The 16935-nt window shown below is 46.5% G+C and overlaps 2 protein-coding genes across 3 annotated transcripts in view; one reads left to right on the top strand and one right to left on the bottom strand.

The window, feature by feature from the left end:
- Window positions 1-1643, top strand: part of LOC140411655 (uncharacterized) — a 126256-nt gene extending 124613 nt beyond the window's left edge. For both annotated transcript variants that reach the window (XM_072500687.1, XM_072500686.1), the window contains one exon: window positions 1447-1643. In XM_072500687.1, the coding sequence (XP_072356788.1) occupies window positions 1447-1456 (10 nt within the window). In that variant the 3' untranslated portion in view covers window positions 1457-1643. The remainder of the gene's footprint in view (window positions 1-1446) is intronic.
- A 1453-nt stretch (window positions 1644-3096) lies between these two features.
- The window catches only part of cmpk2 (cytidine monophosphate (UMP-CMP) kinase 2, mitochondrial), a 28276-nt gene continuing 14437 nt past the window's right edge, over window positions 3097-16935 (bottom strand). The window contains exons 2-5 of the mRNA XM_072498750.1: window positions 11484-11598; window positions 8566-8767; window positions 6490-6723; window positions 3097-4728 (exon numbers count right to left, since the gene is read on the bottom strand). Of these exons, the coding sequence (XP_072354851.1) occupies window positions 4599-4728; window positions 6490-6723; window positions 8566-8767; window positions 11484-11598 (681 nt within the window). The 3' untranslated portion in view covers window positions 3097-4598. The remainder of the gene's footprint in view (window positions 4729-6489; window positions 6724-8565; window positions 8768-11483; window positions 11599-16935) is intronic.

Below are 16935 nucleotides of genomic sequence, written 5' to 3'. Positions count from 1 at the left end.
AACAGGCCCTTCAGCTTGTCCGTGCCGCCCAGTTTCTATCACTAAGCTAGTCTCACGTGCCCGCATTTGGCCCTTATCCCTCTACACCCACCCTGCCCATGTAACTGTCTAACTGCATTTTAAAAGACAAAATTGTACCCGCCTCTACCACTGCCTCGGCAGGCGGTTCCAGATGTTCACCACCCTCTGTGAGAAGAAATTTCCCCACTGGTCTCTTTTGTATCTCTCCCCTCTCACCTTAAACCTATGCCCTCTAGTTCTCGACTCCTCTATCTTTGGGAAAAGATGTTGACTATCTACCTTACCTATGCTCCTCATTATTTTATAGACCTCTAAGATCACCCGTAAGCCTCCTACGCTCCAGGGAAAAAAGTCCCAGCAGATCCAGCTTCTCCTTATACCTCAGACCATCAAGTCCTGGTAGCAACCTCGTAAATCTCTTCTACAGTCCTTCTAGCTTAACAATATCCTTCCTATAATGGGGTGACCAGAACCGTACACAGGATTCCATGTGTGGTCTTACCAATGTCTTGTATAATTTCAACAAGACGTTCCAACTCCTGTATTCAATATTCTGACCAACAAAACCTGGCATGCTGAATGCCTTCTTCACCTACGACTCCACCTTCAAGGTGCTATGAACCTGTACTCCTAGATCTCTTTGTTCTGTAACTCTCCCCAACTTCCTACCATTAACTGAGTAGGTCCTGCCCTGATTTGATTTATCAAAATGCATCACTCACATTTATCCAAATTAAATTCCATCTGCCAGTCATCGACCCACTGGCCCAATTGGTCAAGATCCTGTTGCAAACTTATATAACCTTCTTCACTATAATATAATATTCTGACAAGTTGTGGTAGGAGGTTCGAAGAAACTTTCCATTTAACTTTTCAGAAAATCTAATTTATTTGTTTTTTTAAATATATATATTCATCATACATTTCAGGAATACTGGAAAACAGGGAAACTACTGCCATTATAAAGTCAGATAAATACACTATCGGATGTATTTTAATATATTAGAGGAAGCTTGTTATTATCTAGAAAATGGTTTGCGACTATGTTTCAGATCATTTCTTACTTAATCTTTTTTTCTCACACTCTGGCATCACTGATTTGTGTTATTATTGATCTTTCATGAAACAGTTTTAAAATCTTACTCTTTTTAATAAAAAATGTCCTTCTCACCTCCACCCAATTTCTGTTGGGAGTCATTGGAGAGCCTCAAACCTCGATAAGGATGACCTCTTCCTCAGAAACTAAATGTAATAATCCTGATTTGAGTTTACAATGAGTAGGTTTGACTATTGGGTTCCCATATTTGCCGATGGATTAAGAGCTAGATCCACCCACATAACCTCCAAAGTTGTGTAGATTTGTCAACAATTGAAATGGTGATATATGTCCTATTAAATGTAACTTGCATATTTTTTCTGTTACAGAGCTATGTGAATTTAAATGGTGAACAAAACACATTCCGACTTTATCAGGTGGCTCCTAGATAGGAACAAGATGTGCTTGATATCAAAGTGATTCGATGCATCATTACAGTCAACATTTTAGATTTTATCTGTCTAAAGGTCTTCTGTCTCCGCTCACTGTAGAAATCATGTCTGAAATAAACTTGGTTGCAACTCAATTTTTTTAGTTGGTACACACGGCATACGGGCAATGTCATACAAAGGCCAGAGATGGGAACTGCAACATTTACAAAGATACAGTAGCAGTGCTTCCCTAAAGTCAAGGATAAAGAGATAGAGATGAAGCGATTTGGCATGTGATTAGATCTGACCTTTTAAGTAGTTGGTGACATGAAATTCGGCATATAAATCTCATTTTACTTTTGCTGTGTGACATAATCTTAAACCCACTCTCCTCCCACCCACAGCAATTATCAATCTACCTTGTTCATCATTAACCACTATGTAAATGTATACTGAATGGTGGATACCATTCGGCACTATTCATATTTCGTCCCAGTAGAATATCAACTCATTAACTTGATTTGGGATCGGTTGACTGCTACCACAGGCATCACCAGCGTTGGCCTGGCTTTTATTGGGAAAGAGCTGATCAAAAGATTCTGGTCTCACTGATGTTCTAAATGTCCATACAGAGGATGGAGAAACCTCTTTCAGCCATGAGCTTACATCGCTGTGTCAAACCCAATCGTTTTGCTGACGACTGTCTCAAATTTTAAATCATGCTTCAGGAGAGTAGCCATGCATTTCAGAATTTGCTTGTTAGATGCTGTAGAGGTCTGCGCTGTCGACGACACAGATGGCTGTGACTGTCTGACTCTTTATACAACAGCAGCTAAACGTATAACAACAGCCTCACCTGGGCGACCTCTCCACGGTGCCGTTTAGCACTGGTCCACACAAATGAGGCGTAACAGCATCTGGGGGGTGGAGGTGTCTTCCAGTCCATTAGATGCCCCGGAGTGGTCAGGCTCTAGTCACCCCCATTGGCACTGCCAAGATGCATGGGTAGCACTGTGAGGCTGGCAGGGGCACTGTCAAGGTGCCAGGCTAGCAGTAACAAGGATCGGGCTCGGGGGTGCCCAGCCCTTTAGAGGTGGGGTGAGGGGGGTTGAAGACCCCCAAAGAGGTCGGTTGGGTGGAATCCCTGAGGAAGGTCAAAAGATCGGGCCGGCATTTAAAAATGGCACCCCAATCCACGAGTCATCCTCCGGCACTGACAAGCTGAGCTTCTCAGTGCAAGTACGGATTCATTGGGCGTTCCCAATCGAGGCCTAAAAAAATGGCTGAGTCCCGTTAGATAGCAGGGTTGTTCTGGGTGTTGCAGGCATCAAGAAACACTCCACTATACACGACCAAAATGAGACTCTGGGCTATATTCTTCTACCCAGCCTGCCACAAGAATGCCACGGGCGAGATGGCAACAATGGAAAAATCCATTGACCTCGGGTGGGATTCTCCGGTCGCTGGGCGAACGTGGCCGGAGAATCCTGCCCTCTGTCTTTTGTGCCTTAAATTGCACCCGATATATTTCACTCCTAATATCTTCAGGGAAACAAGGGATAGGTTACAAATACTGCCGCAACTAAAAACCAAAAGTTCCACAGACAATGTATATTAAATATTTATTTCCATTGAGGCACAAATTATGGTTATATATGGGTGTAGTTTAAGTTTATTCATTACAGAATTATCACCATATGACAGGATGATCACATAGAACAGAAGTACTCAATAAATTGAAATAGCGTATATTCTATGTTTCAGATATTGTTTACAGCAGAACAGATAAAGGCATTCCATATTAGAGGTTGTGGGATGTTAGGCCAGATTGAAACTTGATGCAATTTCTCAAACCTGCAATAGGTAATTTGAAGTATAACTCTAAAATGGGTTTAATAGACCAGTCTCATCCTTCACATCAACATGATAACCAGATGAGAATGGATAACTATGTTGGCAAGGCACTTTGGTGTAACAAATTTACTTCCGCTTTTGCACGAAGAGGGACTTGCCTTTATATCATGCTTTTCAGAACCTCCAGACATCTCAAAGTGCTTTACAGCGAATGAAGTACTTTGTAATGTAAGAAATGCAGCAGTCAATTTGCGACATCAAAGGCTCACAAACAGCAATGTGACAATGACCAGATAGTCTGTTAAGGGATAAATATTGGCCAGAACACAGAGAACTATCTTGCTTTTTTTCCCTCAAAATTTTGCCATGGAATCCTTTACATTCACCCATGCAGGCAGAAGATATATAACATCTTCTTTAAAAAAAGGCAGCACCTCTGACAATGCAGCACTCTCTCAACGCTCAAACATTGGAGTGGGGCTTGAATTCAAACCCTGACAACTTGGAGGCAAGAGTGCGACCAACTGAGTTACGGCTGGCCCTACACAATTCAACTTCAAACTACCTTGCCTTGGAGTCACTTTTAACCTGCACGAGAAGTGATTGGTTTTATTCAGGGGAAAGCTTGCAGCTTTCTGTTCTGTGTGAGAACGAACGTGAAATAACTCTGAGGCTGGCCAGTGGAAACACAGTCTGTGGCTCCAAACTAACTGTCCAATCAATCTGCACCTTCGGGGTCATCTGCCTTTCTCTACTGATTGGGGCAAAGTGTCTGATTAATCTCACTCTATGGTTCTTTAGATCACTGATTACAGCAATTCCGTCACTTTCGTTTATTTAGACTGGAAGTGTTAGGGGATGATTTTCAGCATCACTGACTGGGCAGGGCACGTCACTGACTATTGTAGTACCTGACTGAGCAGGTTAAGGCCCAGGCGAAGAAGCTAGGATTTATCCCAGGATCTCAGGTAAGGAGGTGCTGGTGATCTGTCACTGGACAAGGGAAGATGAGCAAAAGGGTCCTGTATATTTATTTTCAGTAGCTTGATGATGCAAATCACATCAGCTGATCACATGGTCATTTGCTTATTATTTCATCACAGTGAAAATAGCACACAGCTCATCGACATACCCAAAGCAAAAGAAATGAGGTTAGCGATACTTGTTCATGGTGCCTAGTCACAGCGTATTAAATAAAGGCATGAAATTTATTTCAGCACTAAGTGATCGCAGCTCAAATTCACCAGTGTATGAAGTCAGGTTTGTTCACTGTCACAGTGTTTTTTAATTACAAGAAGAGCATTTCGAAGGACCTCTTCCTTTGAAACACTGGCATCGACCACAACACAGGCTGGATTCTCCATTCTTCTGTAAGTTGCTTCCACCCTAGTGTGAAAAAGATTACACATGTATTTGTTAAAATGATTAAAGCAGTTCTTGGCACAAACCACAACATTTGTTGGAGGTGATAAGTTCCTGTCACCAATAAACAACCTGAAGTTTCAGTGTTATGATCTGCTGTTTTTTGTGTCAAATAATGTGGACCTTAGTTTCAACTTCAGTACTTAGAATGAGCATCAAAACTACTTCAAGCGACATGAGACCACTTTACTGAATCACCATAAAGATTAAAGAGATTATTCTGGAATCTCGTGAGGTTACATCAGACCAGGGGCGCAACTTTTACACCCTGTTGCACCTGGCGCAGATCTCGTGCCAGCAGCATAGCGGGATAGGCCCAAAACCGGCCTCACGCTGGGTGCCGAACCGCACAGGAGTCACCCAACATTCGCTGGGAAAGATCCAGATAATCATTTAAATGAACCATTAGGCACATCTAAATATGCGCGGCCAGTTTGAGGCTGCAGTCTCCACTCCCTGGAGGCCACAGGCCACACCCGGGTGTCGATTAGTTCTGGTAGCCACAAGCGCAGACCTGACATGATGGTTGCTCTAGGGGTCTCAGAGGCCATTGGAATCCCCACCCCAGTAGTCAGGGACAGGGCAGGGCACCAGAGGCAGTGCTCAGGTACCAGGTTGGCAGTGCCAAGGGGTGGAGCCTGAGGCGGGCATGCCCATAAAGAGGGGCATGAAGGGGCATCAGGAAGGTTGGGGGAGTGAAGGGGGTCCTGAAAGTCCCACCCGGGTGTCACACGTAGCATTGCCAGGCTGGCAGGAGCACTACCAGGATGCCAGGCTGGCAGTACTAAGGTGCTGAGTGGGCATCTTTCACACGCCGGGGATCAGGCCAGGGGATGCTCTACCTTTATGGCATGGGGTGCGGGGGGGCGAAGACTCCCTCACTGGTGTTGGGGCCTTGAGGGGGCCCCCGAGGACGTGGTGGGGGTTTCAGAGATCGGGGCGGCTTTTCTCTTCCTGCACTGACGTGCGGAGTTCGTTAGTGCAGAAAATGGGACTAAGTGCGGCCTCAGTGACGACCAGAAATGATGCAGAGTCCCATTTAATAGCGGGGTCGTTCTCGGTGTTGGCAGCGCTGGGAAACACCCGGCTAAACACGTCAGACACTGGACTCTGTTTCATTTCTGTTATATCCCACCCATAATCTCCTACTGCATTGCCCACAAGTGCCTGAAATACAGTTTTTAATTATCTCCTGGAGAAAATACCCAGTCCCAGCTGTTGCTCACTGACATCCAGCTGCTTTACTGTTGGAGGTAAGGGTCCAACACTGAGCTGCTGCTCCAGTCTCCCATACGCTGAATCACCAGTTCCCACAACACTCTGGACCTATCCCAACTGCAGAAACATTTCAATGAGAAAGCAAACAGGAACCCACAATTATCAAGCACATATAGTTCTCATAACAATGCCCCACCACTTTACAAATCTGCGAGGTGAACAATGAGCAGGAAGTAAAGGAATTGTGAAGGGAGAAGACTCATGGAAGCAGAGAATACATATTGCTAGATAATGAATTGAGGGTAAGATTCAAAATCAAGGATAGGGATTTTGGAAATTTGTTGTTTACTAACAAATTAAAGCTAGGAAAAGAGGGATCAAATTCTTGGTCAAAAAAAGATGGATTTTAAGAAATTTAAACATGCGGCGAGACAGTGAAAGTACTTTTCTGGAAAGACCCAAAGATGGCTGCCCTGTCTCCTTAGTTTTAAGTAAAGGTTGTCTTACTTCTGTCGAAATAAACTGTTTGCTTCCAGCTCGATTTCTTCCTTTGTTCTCATCTCTCCTCTTCGTTCTAAGCGACGGACTCTCTCCTCTGCATCGACTGTGAGCAACAGCACCAAATCTGGTTGGACTAGATCTTGGGGCCACTGGTATAATTCGTGGTGTAGGGGTGGCAGGTTGTCCACCTTTCCACTGATTTCTGTCGCAATTGCATACGCTGCAGTGCTATGCCAAAATCTAGAACATAACACAACATGCTCAAATCTTTATAAAGACAGGCAGCATTACAAACAGTGAGATGACTTGGTAACTTGTGTGAAAAGTTGACAATTTTTGAAATGTCTTTACCTAACAAAACTGGACTTCTTTCTCTGATCAATATTCAGAATAGTTTAATTTACACTAAATTAAGGTCCAGCTTCTTTGTTGACTTCTTAAGGGGTCAGACAGTAAGTGGAATAAGTGCTGTCAGTTTTCACAAAGTTACATTCTGTTTTGTCAAAAGTTTCATTAAATGTCAGTGTGTCGAATAATGTTGGCGGGATTCTCCGACCGGAGAACCGCCACCAGCCGCGTGCGCGGTCGATGCAGCGCCGGTGCCCCCGCGGCGATTCTCCTCTGTCGACCGGCTGAATTCCTGCCAGCGTGGTTCTAACCTGGTTCCACCTGGCGGGAGCTCGGACCCACGGCCGTGGTGGCCGTCCTGGTGGGGGGGGCGGGGGGAATCAGACTCCAGGGGGGACCTCCACGACGGCCAGGCCCGCGATCTGGGGCCACCGATCGACGTGCGTGCGCGATCCGGGGGAGGGGGCGCCTTCCTTCTTCCGCGCCGGCCCGCTGTGTGGCTCCGCCATGCTGCGTGGCACCGGCGTGCAAGTGGCCGCCACGTTCATGCACAGACTGGCGGCGCGCATGCACAGAGACTCCAGCGCCGTGCTGGTCCCCTGTGGGCAACCGAATCGCTGGGCCAAGAGGCCCGTTGACACCGGCGTGAAACAGTCCGGTGTTTATGCCGGCGTCAACACTTAGCCGTGTTTTCAGAGAATCCCGGCCGTAATCTTTTAACTTAAGACACACCAGATAATGCAACAAATAATACCCAGTACATTTTGCGAATTACATTTCATTGATTTTTTAATAACTGTTTTTTAAGGACTAGTTCATCATCAAATAGCAACTAAATCATTTTGTGAAATTGAACCATCTGATCCAAAGAATAAGAAGGCTACTCAGTAAACTAGCAGATAGCAGACTCTGCAATTCATGAAGACTGGAATAAACCATTTGGTCCCTTATGCTTGTTCTGCCATTCAATTAAATTATGGTTGATCCATAATCTAACTCCATCCACTCCCCTGTTTCTGTAACCCTTAATGTCCTTGCCTCACAAAAAAAACCTATTTATTTCACTTCTGGAATCTTCAATTGACCTGGCATGAAAAGCTTTTTGGGAGGGAGTATTTTAAATTTCCATTATCCTTCCTGTGAAGTGCTTTATGACTTCTCCCTTCAATGGCTTAGCTCTAATTTTAAAGTTACGCTCCTTCTGCATGACACCACCAGAGGAAATTGTTTCCTGCACCTGCACATAAATTAATTTAATCACCTCAAGCTAGTTTGGGCATGCATGGAACAGTATTCTCCAAAGTGTCATTGGCTTTTTCAAGCAAAATCCTGTAGTTCTGCACCTTCTACATTGTTTTCTTTGTAGTATTTGTGTTTCTACACGAAGCCTGAGTAAGGGATCACGTTATAAACTGCCTTTCTTTCTCACAGAATTTCTATTTACTACAGCTGCAATGATACTGACAGCTAAGTGTGCTTCAGAACTTAATTGATTGTATGTTGAAAGTTTTAAATTCATCAGTTTTCACCGGAGATCCACATTGTTATAAATTGTTAGTTTTTCACTGGGCACCTTTGAAAGTTACACACCAATGAACCATCAATGTTTATGAATGAAAGTTACATGTCAGAGAACTATTTGTGTATACTAAGGGGAGTTACACACCAACAGACCATCTCTGAAAGCCAGGCATGTTATTCACTGAAGTTGAAACTTCTAAAGGCTATACGTACCGGTCTACAATTACTGGAGACTTTTCAGATACACTTGCTATGGTGGAAGCAGTAATGTAATTGCCCAAAGCATAAAAAGCCCGTCGAACGGGAGGTGGCTTTGCGTCAAACGTTTTTCTCAAGTGGCCAATGCAATCTGGTGGGGACTTCAAAAGTGTTGCTTGGATAGAGTTTCTTAAAGCCTCAGTCAAAGTACTTTTTCCTAAAGATAAATACAAAGGTTAAAGCCACACCCATAACGCACCATTGGGCAGTTCTGTCCAGTTGTTTATTGTTGACTTAAAATGCACAGGCTACATATAACCAGAGTTCTGAGCAAAGGAAACACACGAGGAAGGATTCTCCATTTGGGAGACTATGGGCGCGATTCAATGGCCACGCTGCACCTGAAAAGCAGCTCGCCGTGGCGCAGCATGGCCGATAAAAGTCGGGAGACCCTGCTCCCGGGATCTATCCAGCTCGCAACGAGATGTTGCGATGTGAATCCCGCCCATTGTGTGCGGGATCACTTTTTGGCAAACCTGCATATTAAAGCGAGCAGTCTCACTTTAATATGCAGATTCACGATGTACCTGAGGCTTTGGAATCTAACCCCTTTGCCTTGGAGACCTTAGGTGAGCACCATTTGTTATTGGTCTCCACAAATGGAACGACACTTGTGGGGGTCTCCCAGCGGATTGGAGGCCTTCAGTTGCATGCCCTTTGGGCAGGATGGTGCCCTGGCACTGCTGGTGCCAGCCTGGGTGCATTTCTGGCACTGCAAAGGTGCCCAAGTGGCATGCCAGCTGGCATCAGTGCCAAACTGGCTTTTTTGCGCGGGTGCGATTGCGCTTGTACTGCCCCGTGTGGGTTTTGGGGGTGGGGGGGCAGGGCGGGCCCCTCTCATAATGCGTTTGGGCAGAGGGGGGTGGGGGTCGCTTTGGGGGCCTCAGAGATCAGGAAGCCATTTTCAAATGCTACACAGGGGAGTTCTGGAGTGGAGCTACTCAGTGTAGAAAACGGGGCTATGTGCAGCCTCGGCCGTATGTTCCCTGCTGAGACACTGTGTACAATGCGAGTTGCTCAGGCGAGTGATTACAATCACTCAAGCAGGTGATTTCACTGCACTTACTTCTCTTTGAAACATTGGGGTTTCACCACTTAGGCCACTGAAGCTCGAAGGGATATGAATGGATCAAAGCTACAGAAGGTTTTAACGAACTGTCAATCACAAGCCACTCCCCCAAAGCCGTGAATGGAGTGCAGACAGTGGATCTATGGAAACCAGAGGCAGGTACATCTGCTCCCCTTCGAGGAATGGACACATGGAGCTGCAAGTTAAGTATTACAGTTATATTGCTTCCCGCAGCCCCTGTCTGGACTGCTCGCCAGCTTCCAGATAGGGATCTTATTTCTGGGGGGGGGGGGGATCTGTTTGGGAGTCTCTGTGTGGGGTGGGGGGGGTCAGTGGAGCGGGTTTCCTTTAGACAGGTGGTCCCTGGGGGGGGGGGGGGGTCCCTCTGTTACAGGGGTCCCTTTGGGGAGGTCTCACTATTACAAGGGACCCTGTGGGAGGGGGGTCTCTATCACAGGGTCCCTGTGGGGTGGTTCATTATCACATGGGTTCCTGTGAGGGGAGGGTTTCCCTATTACAGGGGACCCTGGGGATGGGGGTGTGTGGGTCAGGCCTCTCCTGTACTTGGGGGTGAGGGGGAGGGCATCCAGGCAAACCGGAATATGGGGGCTGCTGTGAAATGCGGGGGGGGAGCGGGGGAGGGGGGGGGAGAGAGGGGGGGTCAGGGCAGATTTGCGGTACAGGAGGGAGGGGGCTCTAATGGTCTCTACTATCATGCCCTGGTGTGGTGAACCTCACGGTGGGCCAACCGTTGCTCCCTTGGCCCACTACCAGGTCCACCACATCAGGTTCACGATTGTTGAGACCACAAATGACCCTCGCCCATATGATTCCCGGCTGCGGAGACCGGAGAATTACAGGAGAGCGGAGCATAGGGCGCCGGGCCGCTAAATAGATGCAAATAGATCATTACAACCCATTTGCATTTATTTCCATGCTCCTCCTGGCATGGCGGAATTCACGCCACCAGCGAGCGAACCGAGCATGACGTTCGGGTCAGCGCCTGGCTCCAATCCCAGTTTTGCCCTGACGGCTGACTCTCCATCCCATCGGGGAACGCTTTCTGGGAGTTATGGGGACGGAGATATTCTACTTGCTCAGCCATCCAATAGCCTCATGGATACTTGGATTATCTCGTGAGTCATAAAAGAGAGAATGTCGCAAGCGAGATTGCTGTTTCGTGCTGATGCTGTTGGTATGTAACAGTAGACTTCACAACTGGCTAAGAAAGGGGAAAAAATTGAACCACGGAACCCACTCCTCTTCCTATCTAACAATCCTAGAGGGATCAGATAAGTTTCTCTTGGAGAAGGAGCAAATGACATTCAGCTGTGACACCCTTTATCATTGAATAGGCTTGTACATACAAAGAGAAAATGAGTGAGGTTCCCTAAAAAATTCAGCATCCTTTGAAGCAGGGCGGGGAGAAACAGTTCTGCCCCTCACCCATGCAAATATATTATGAGGAACTATATGATCTCACTGAAATGAGTGAAATCATTGCTGTTTACTTATTTATTATTCTGGGAGTAGTTATTTAAATCCTATTTTATTGACTTGATCACTCCATAACACTATTAAGGTAGCCAATATCATTCTGATATCTGGCACTTTAACTTTAAAAGGCTTCAGTTGAGGATTAATGGAACTTGCTCCTTAATTGGTGGCTTGCCTGTTTGCAATAGTTTAGGACTTTTACGCAATACTAATTTACACAAACTGCTGAATGCAGCATGCTTTGTGAAGAATGTTACATGGTCTGCATTCTAGTTGTGTAAAATATAAACCATCTGATGTTTCCTACCTGTTGCATCGAGTCCTTCTATCGCAATTACTGGAAATGGACCCTTTCTACACGTCCTGTCACACTGATCCGCTAATTGCAGAATATCCTTGGCTTTGGGAACCATACCTACACACTTTAATGAACAGAAATACAAACACAACATTCAATATAATAGGAATTTTCAGGCCAGCCTATAAATCATTGTTATTTGTCTTAGCATTTGGGACCTGAATGCTTTTGCTTAACCCTGCTATCTTTTTTTAAATGATGTTTTATATAAAATGACACATTCAATGAATGAATAAAGTTATGCTTTTATTGCACCCCTTAAAGGAGCACATAACGAAAGCTGGCCAAGTCCACTGTAGCTTCTATTGCACGGTACAAGGTCACAGGATCAGGATCCATGTGGTCAAGGTCCTAGGCATGGAAGCTCCCATCTCATTTGTGAGGAAGCCAGACTCTCCCCATGAAAGCAAAGACAAAGCACAGAGTTTATTTATGTTGCCCTTCCATATGGTTCAATGAGATTGGCCTTAGAGCAGGTCATTTGCACACCCTCTCAACCCAACATGGTGTTTATGCATCGAACAAATCAAGAATGGGAGCAGAAAGGAAATTTCTTTAAAAAGCCTCTCACTTTATGGGCATACGCACACAAAAGTAATTCAATTATTTTTTCAAAACACATGCCGGTTTTGTACATGTTTAAGGAGGCGGAATCAGATGAATTGACTGACTTCATCTCTTTTTGCCAGATGAAAAACAATTTCCAATGATGGTACACATAACAATCACTAAAATCATCGGCAATATGAAGCCCCTGAAGGAAAGCGTAGCTGGTTTTAATTTTAAGAAGTGGTTAAAATGTGGAAATGCCAAAGAAATAGCACCTAGGAGAGCTTGACAAATAAACAGCAAAATACTGTGAATATTGGAAATCTAGACTAATTTGGAAGGATAACGTTGGTGAAAATTACGACACCTGGAGGCCGGCTCCAACTCAACATCTTCGGGTTCAGCACTTTCAGTTGCGTGTGTGTCGGCCAGTTCAGGGAGGTGGGTTAATGATTTAAATATTTAATTGATGATATTGCTGTAGTGATCTCTGTATGTGCATGTACATAGTGTGTAATCAGTAGCACCAGATGATCACTAGCGGGCCGGACCAACAGGGGTATAAAAGCAACCACGTTGTGTCTCTCGCGCTCTCTTTTGGATGTACTGTGACCAGGACAGGAGTAACAGATGATTAGTGTAGTTACACATAGTTACTGTAGTTAGATCTTGTTAACCTTATCACTAGTATCAATGTTAAAGTAAAGAACTCACACAATTATTGTTATAGTTACTCAATAAACCTTTTGTTACTACTGGACGAGTTTGAGTCTTCTTCATCGAGACTCAGTAACCAAGGCGTGAGTAACACATATTACACTCCGTAGTATAACAAAACACACAAAGAAGTGTAATAAAAGATGATACAGGAATGTAATAAAAGAATTGCAATGTTATTATAACAAGCATTTAAATTTAACAGGGCATGCGTGGGCTTCCTGAAATGTACCTGAGAATGTACATTCACCTGAGGAAGGAGCAGCGCTCCGAAAGCTAGTGACATCGAAACAAACCTGTTGGACTTTAACCTGGTGTTGTAAGATTTCGTACTGTGCTCACCCCAGTCCAACGCCGGCATCTCCACATCATTCCTCAAATGTGACAATGATACCAAAGAAGACGAGCAGCAAATCATGCGGCTAACTAAAAGTCAGGCATATGGTAGCGATAAATACTCTCAAGTGTTTACCTTTTGCTTTCTTACCTCCCACTATAGGGAAGGATTTGTTGAGAGTGAACATACTAAAATGTTCATTTATGCACTTTGGAGGTGGGTGAAATCCGTAGGTTGGAGCTCCAACCTAGTTGGAACTAGTTTGGTCCTACTCCTGCAACTCCACCCTAAGCGGCAATTTAGCATGGCCAATCCACCTAACCTACACATCAATGGATTGTGGGAGGAAACCGGAGCACCCGGAGAACCGCTGACACTGGGAGAATGTACAAACTCACACAGACAGTCACCCAAGGCTGGAATTGAACCCGGGTCCCTGGCACTGTGAGGCAGCAGTGCTAACCACTGCCACCACCTTCTTTGTGAGTGAGACGCAGAGGAACTGAGCTCACAGGAGATATTGTCTGCGTAATGGAGTGTATAGAGGCTCAGCTTCCTTGGCCTCTCAGAAGAGCAGTGCTTCCCGTGGCTCAGATTGTCATGTGAGGTAGTGCAATACATTTTCTACCACCTAGGAGAAACCCTGCTGCCTGCCTGCCTGCCACGATTGGTCACCTCCACCACCCTCAGCTGTTTTGCCTCTGTATCCTTCCAGGACGCTGCTGGATAATTATCTCAGTTGGCTGCCCGCAAAGTCTGATCGGTTATCTGTCAAAGATGGCAATTACATTAACTTTGCCTTTGATGATGTGTCAGAATACGTGAGCCTTGTGTTTGCCTCCATGGTGTTTTCCCCACAAATACATGGCATCACCAATAATGCCGACACTCAGAGTACTCAGATCAACCATGAGCATTTGTGAACTGCAACAATTTCATTTCATCAACATCCCTCTGGTGTGCAACCACAAGAAAAGGTTCATGCAGGTGAGCACCAGATACCTGAGGAGCTGCCATGATGCTTTCACCCAGCAGCAGTCCGCAACGCCCAACCTCTCTGCAAACAGACATATGAAGTTATTGTTGGGAGTGAAAGAATACCCCCCTTCAAACTTGATGATGACACCCAACCAAAATCCTGCCAATGAAGCCCAAGAGCATTTCACCATTGCCAGCAGATAGAAGACCATTCAAAGTAGCTAGAACATGAGAGGGATCTTTTTGTAAGGGCCACGAAGAATCCAGCACGAATTTAAGGATACAAAGTAATAACATTTATTTACAATAACATATATATATATATATATAAATAGATATATATAACAGCAGCAGCAACTTCCGTTGCTGCACACTCCTTCCTGCTGGTTCCTAAACTGGCCAGCTTTATTTATACTTGGAGTTTACGAATGGTTTCTCCCCCCCTCATTGGGGAAGCTCATACTCCCACAGGATTGTGGGATTGTCATTAGTCCCCAGCCAATGGTAAGCAGGCAGGTTATAACATCCCTCCCCCACAAAGTCCAAGGAGGGCGTCGGACCCGTTTTGCCGCAGGCCGGACATCATTTGCACGCGGCGCTGAATCAGGCGGCGTGTAACGAGACGGAGACCGGCGCTTCCGTGATGAACGGCGTAACGGTTGTACATCCACGGCACGTGGACCCGAGGATTTCCCCTCTGATGCGTCCTGTGTCTCCAGCTCGGAGTCAGAGTCTGCTGCCTCCGTCATGTCAGCGTCTCTATCTCCATTCGGTTCTGTAACAACCTGCGCAGGCTTTGAGTGAGGCACCAGTGGAAGATTGTGAGGACTACCTTCCCTTGTCTCTGGGGCTGTAGAAATGAGCTCCGGGGGCGGGGAATCTTTTGAGGGGATAGTCTTCTGGACCGAACGTGGTCTACATGTTTGCGCTGGAGACGACCCTGGGCTTGCACCTGGTAAGATATAGGGCCTGTTTGGCGAAAGATTACGCCAGGAACCCACTGGGCACCACCAGCAAAATTCCGAACGAACACTGGGTCACCGGGCGCAAACTGCCGAATCGGCTGATGCGGAGAAAATCCATGTCCCTGCCGTTCTTGTGTGCGGCGTACTTTTGCGCCAATGTCCGGGAAAACCATACTAAGGCGGGTGCGAAGTCTCCGGCCCATTAGGAGTTCTGCGGGAGCTACCCCAGTCACCGCATGGGGGGTGGTCCTATACGTAAACAAAAAGCGAGCCAGTCTCGTGTCCATTGATCCGGAAGACTGCTTCTTTAGGCCTCTTTTGAATGTCTGCACTGTACGCTCTGCCAACCCATTTGAAGCCGGGTGGTAAGGGGCAGTGCGGATATGGCGTATGCCGTTCATCTTCATGAACCTCGCAAACTCCTCACTCGTGAATGGAGTGCCGTTATCCGTGACCAGCACCTCGGGGAGGCCATGCGTGCTAAAGGACAAACGCATCTTTTCAATTGTTGCGCAGGACGTTGTCCTCTGCATCTTATGCACCTCTAGCCATTTAGACTGGACGTCGATTAATAGAAGGAACATGGATCCTTGAAAAGGGCCTGCGAAATCTGCATGCAAGCGTGCCCAAGGCCGCCCTGGCCATTCCCAGTGATGTAGGGGCGCGGCCGGCGGAAGCTTCTGATGCTCCTGGCAAATGGAGCAGTTTTGGGCCACCTTCTCAATGTCGGTGTCGAGGCCTGGCCACCAGACATAACTCCGGGCCAACATTTTCATTTTGGTCACACCTAGATGCCCATTGTGCAAGTCTCTTAGTATCAGCTCCTGGCCTTTTTCCGGGACAATCACACGCGTCCCCCACAAGAGGATGCCGTCTTCCACGCTGAATTCTGACAGCTTGGAGGAAAATGCCCGCAACTCGCCTGGGAGCTGTCTATGCTGCCCACCATACAGGACTATGTGCCGAACCTTTGACAGGACTGGCTCCGTCTGGGTCCACTCACGGATCTGTGATGCCGTGACAGGCAAGGTGTCCATAAAATTTAGTGTTGCAACCACCTCACCGGTCGTGGGGGTCGACATGGGGCCGGTCGATAAAGGCAATCGGCTCAGTGCATCGGCATTTGCTATCTGCGTTCCTGGTTTGTGCTACAGAGAATACTCGTATGCAGCAAGCAACAAAGCCCAGCGCTGGATCCGTGCGGAAGCAATGGGCAGTATTGGCTTATCCTCTCTGAAAAGTCCCAGCAGAGGCTTATGATCAGTCACAATAGTGAAGTGTCAGCCATACATGTACTGTGGAAGCGTTTCATCGCAAAAACCACTGCCAGGCCCTCCTTCTCGATCTGCGCGTACTTTTTCTCCGCTGCAGTCAATGTGCGGGAGGCAAAAGCTATCGGTCGCTCGGCCCCGTTCTCCATCTTGTGGGACAGGACGGCCCCAATACCATACGGGGATGCACCACATGTGACGAGCAAAGGCTTTCCAGGATCATAGTGGGTTAGTAACCCAGACGACGACAATTGTTGCTTTAACCGCCGGAAAGCGGTTTCTTGCGGCTGACCCCAAACCCAGGTGTGATTTTTCTTTGGCAGAAGGTGCAACGGGGCCAGCGTAGTTGCCAGATTGGGGAGGAACTTCCCGTAATAGTTTACGAGACCGAGAAAAGAACGAAGATGCGAAGTGTCAGTCGGGGGCCTGTTGAATCGCACGCACCTTCTCTGCGACGGGGTGCAAACCTTCGCGGTCCACGCGATAACCCAGGTAGACTACTTCCTTTGCCTTAAATACGCACTTTGTGCGATGTAAATGGACTCCAGTCTCCGAAAAGCGTCTAAGGACAGCCTCCAGATTTT

Source organism: Scyliorhinus torazame, chromosome 4 (assembly GCF_047496885.1).
Source record: "Scyliorhinus torazame isolate Kashiwa2021f chromosome 4, sScyTor2.1, whole genome shotgun sequence".
NCBI lineage: Eukaryota > Metazoa > Chordata > Chondrichthyes > Carcharhiniformes > Scyliorhinidae > Scyliorhinus > Scyliorhinus torazame.
This window is presented reverse-complemented; position numbering and strand designations above follow the sequence as displayed.